Source organism: Dipodomys ordii, unplaced genomic scaffold (assembly GCF_000151885.1).
Source record: "Dipodomys ordii isolate 6190 unplaced genomic scaffold, Dord_2.0 Scaffold78, whole genome shotgun sequence".
NCBI classification, from domain to species: domain Eukaryota; kingdom Metazoa; phylum Chordata; class Mammalia; order Rodentia; family Heteromyidae; genus Dipodomys; species Dipodomys ordii.
Window position 1 is genome coordinate 6,582,606 of NW_012267294.1, and position 795 is coordinate 6,583,400.

The 795-nt window shown below is 55.5% G+C and overlaps 1 protein-coding gene across 1 annotated transcript in view; it reads left to right on the forward strand.

The window, feature by feature from the left end:
- The first annotated feature begins 530 nt into the window (after positions 1–530).
- The window catches only part of Ptgfrn (prostaglandin F2 receptor inhibitor), an 84,905-nt gene continuing 84,640 nt past the window's right edge, over positions 531–795 (forward strand). Inside the window, exon 1 of the mRNA XM_013024636.1 lies at positions 531–621. Coding sequence (XP_012880090.1) covers positions 531–621 — 91 coding nt within the window. The remainder of the gene's footprint in view (positions 622–795) is intronic.

Genomic DNA, 795 nt, shown 5'->3' on the forward strand with positions numbered 1-795 from the left:
GACCACAGGCTCAGCGCTTCAGAGCCAAAAGGATCAGAGATGACCAACTCAAGACTGATTGAGAACGGAAGAGTTCCAGGGAACAGACCACAAAGTGGCTGCCAGAGTCCAGCAGAGGCAGGGCCTCTTGCCTGCTCCTTCAGCCCCAGGGCCGGGCCGTCCAGGCTGTCTGGCTTTGTGGGATCCCAGTGTCCTGGCCAGGACTGTGGTTCTGCTTCCTCTCCGAAGGCCTTCCCTGTGGACAGGGAGAGGCCGTCAGCGCTCTGGCCCAGTTGGTGTAGCACCCCATTGAGTCAAGTAGTCTTTTCATCCGGGCACTGCGGTGGCCTCCTCCCCACACTCTCACACCCTGGGCCTGGCCCATCATCCCTGCTGACATAACCCCGACCACTTCTGCTCCCGCAGGAGGCCTCAGGCACCAAGGGGCTGCCTGGGTTTGTGCGGCCAGGGCTTCATGGAGTAGTGACACCATAAGTCTGGCTTCTCGATGGCTGAGAGTCCTAGTGCCGAAAACCCCAAGACTGTTCGTGATGGCGGTGACCTTCACAGTGTTGGCAGTGACCTTCACAACAGAGAGCCTGGGGAGAGCTGAGGGCAAGTTTGTTCTGCCCCCACCCAGAGGCAAACAGATTCTGCCTATAAAACAATAATTAATTTATGCTCTTTTTTTTTTTTTAGTTTCTTATTCAGTAGACCTGCTGAGACCAGGCAAGGTTGGCACTCCACGTGGCTGGGAAAGAGAGAGAGCAAGAAAAGAACAGAGAGAGAGCAAGAAAAGAGTAGCAAGAGCAAGAG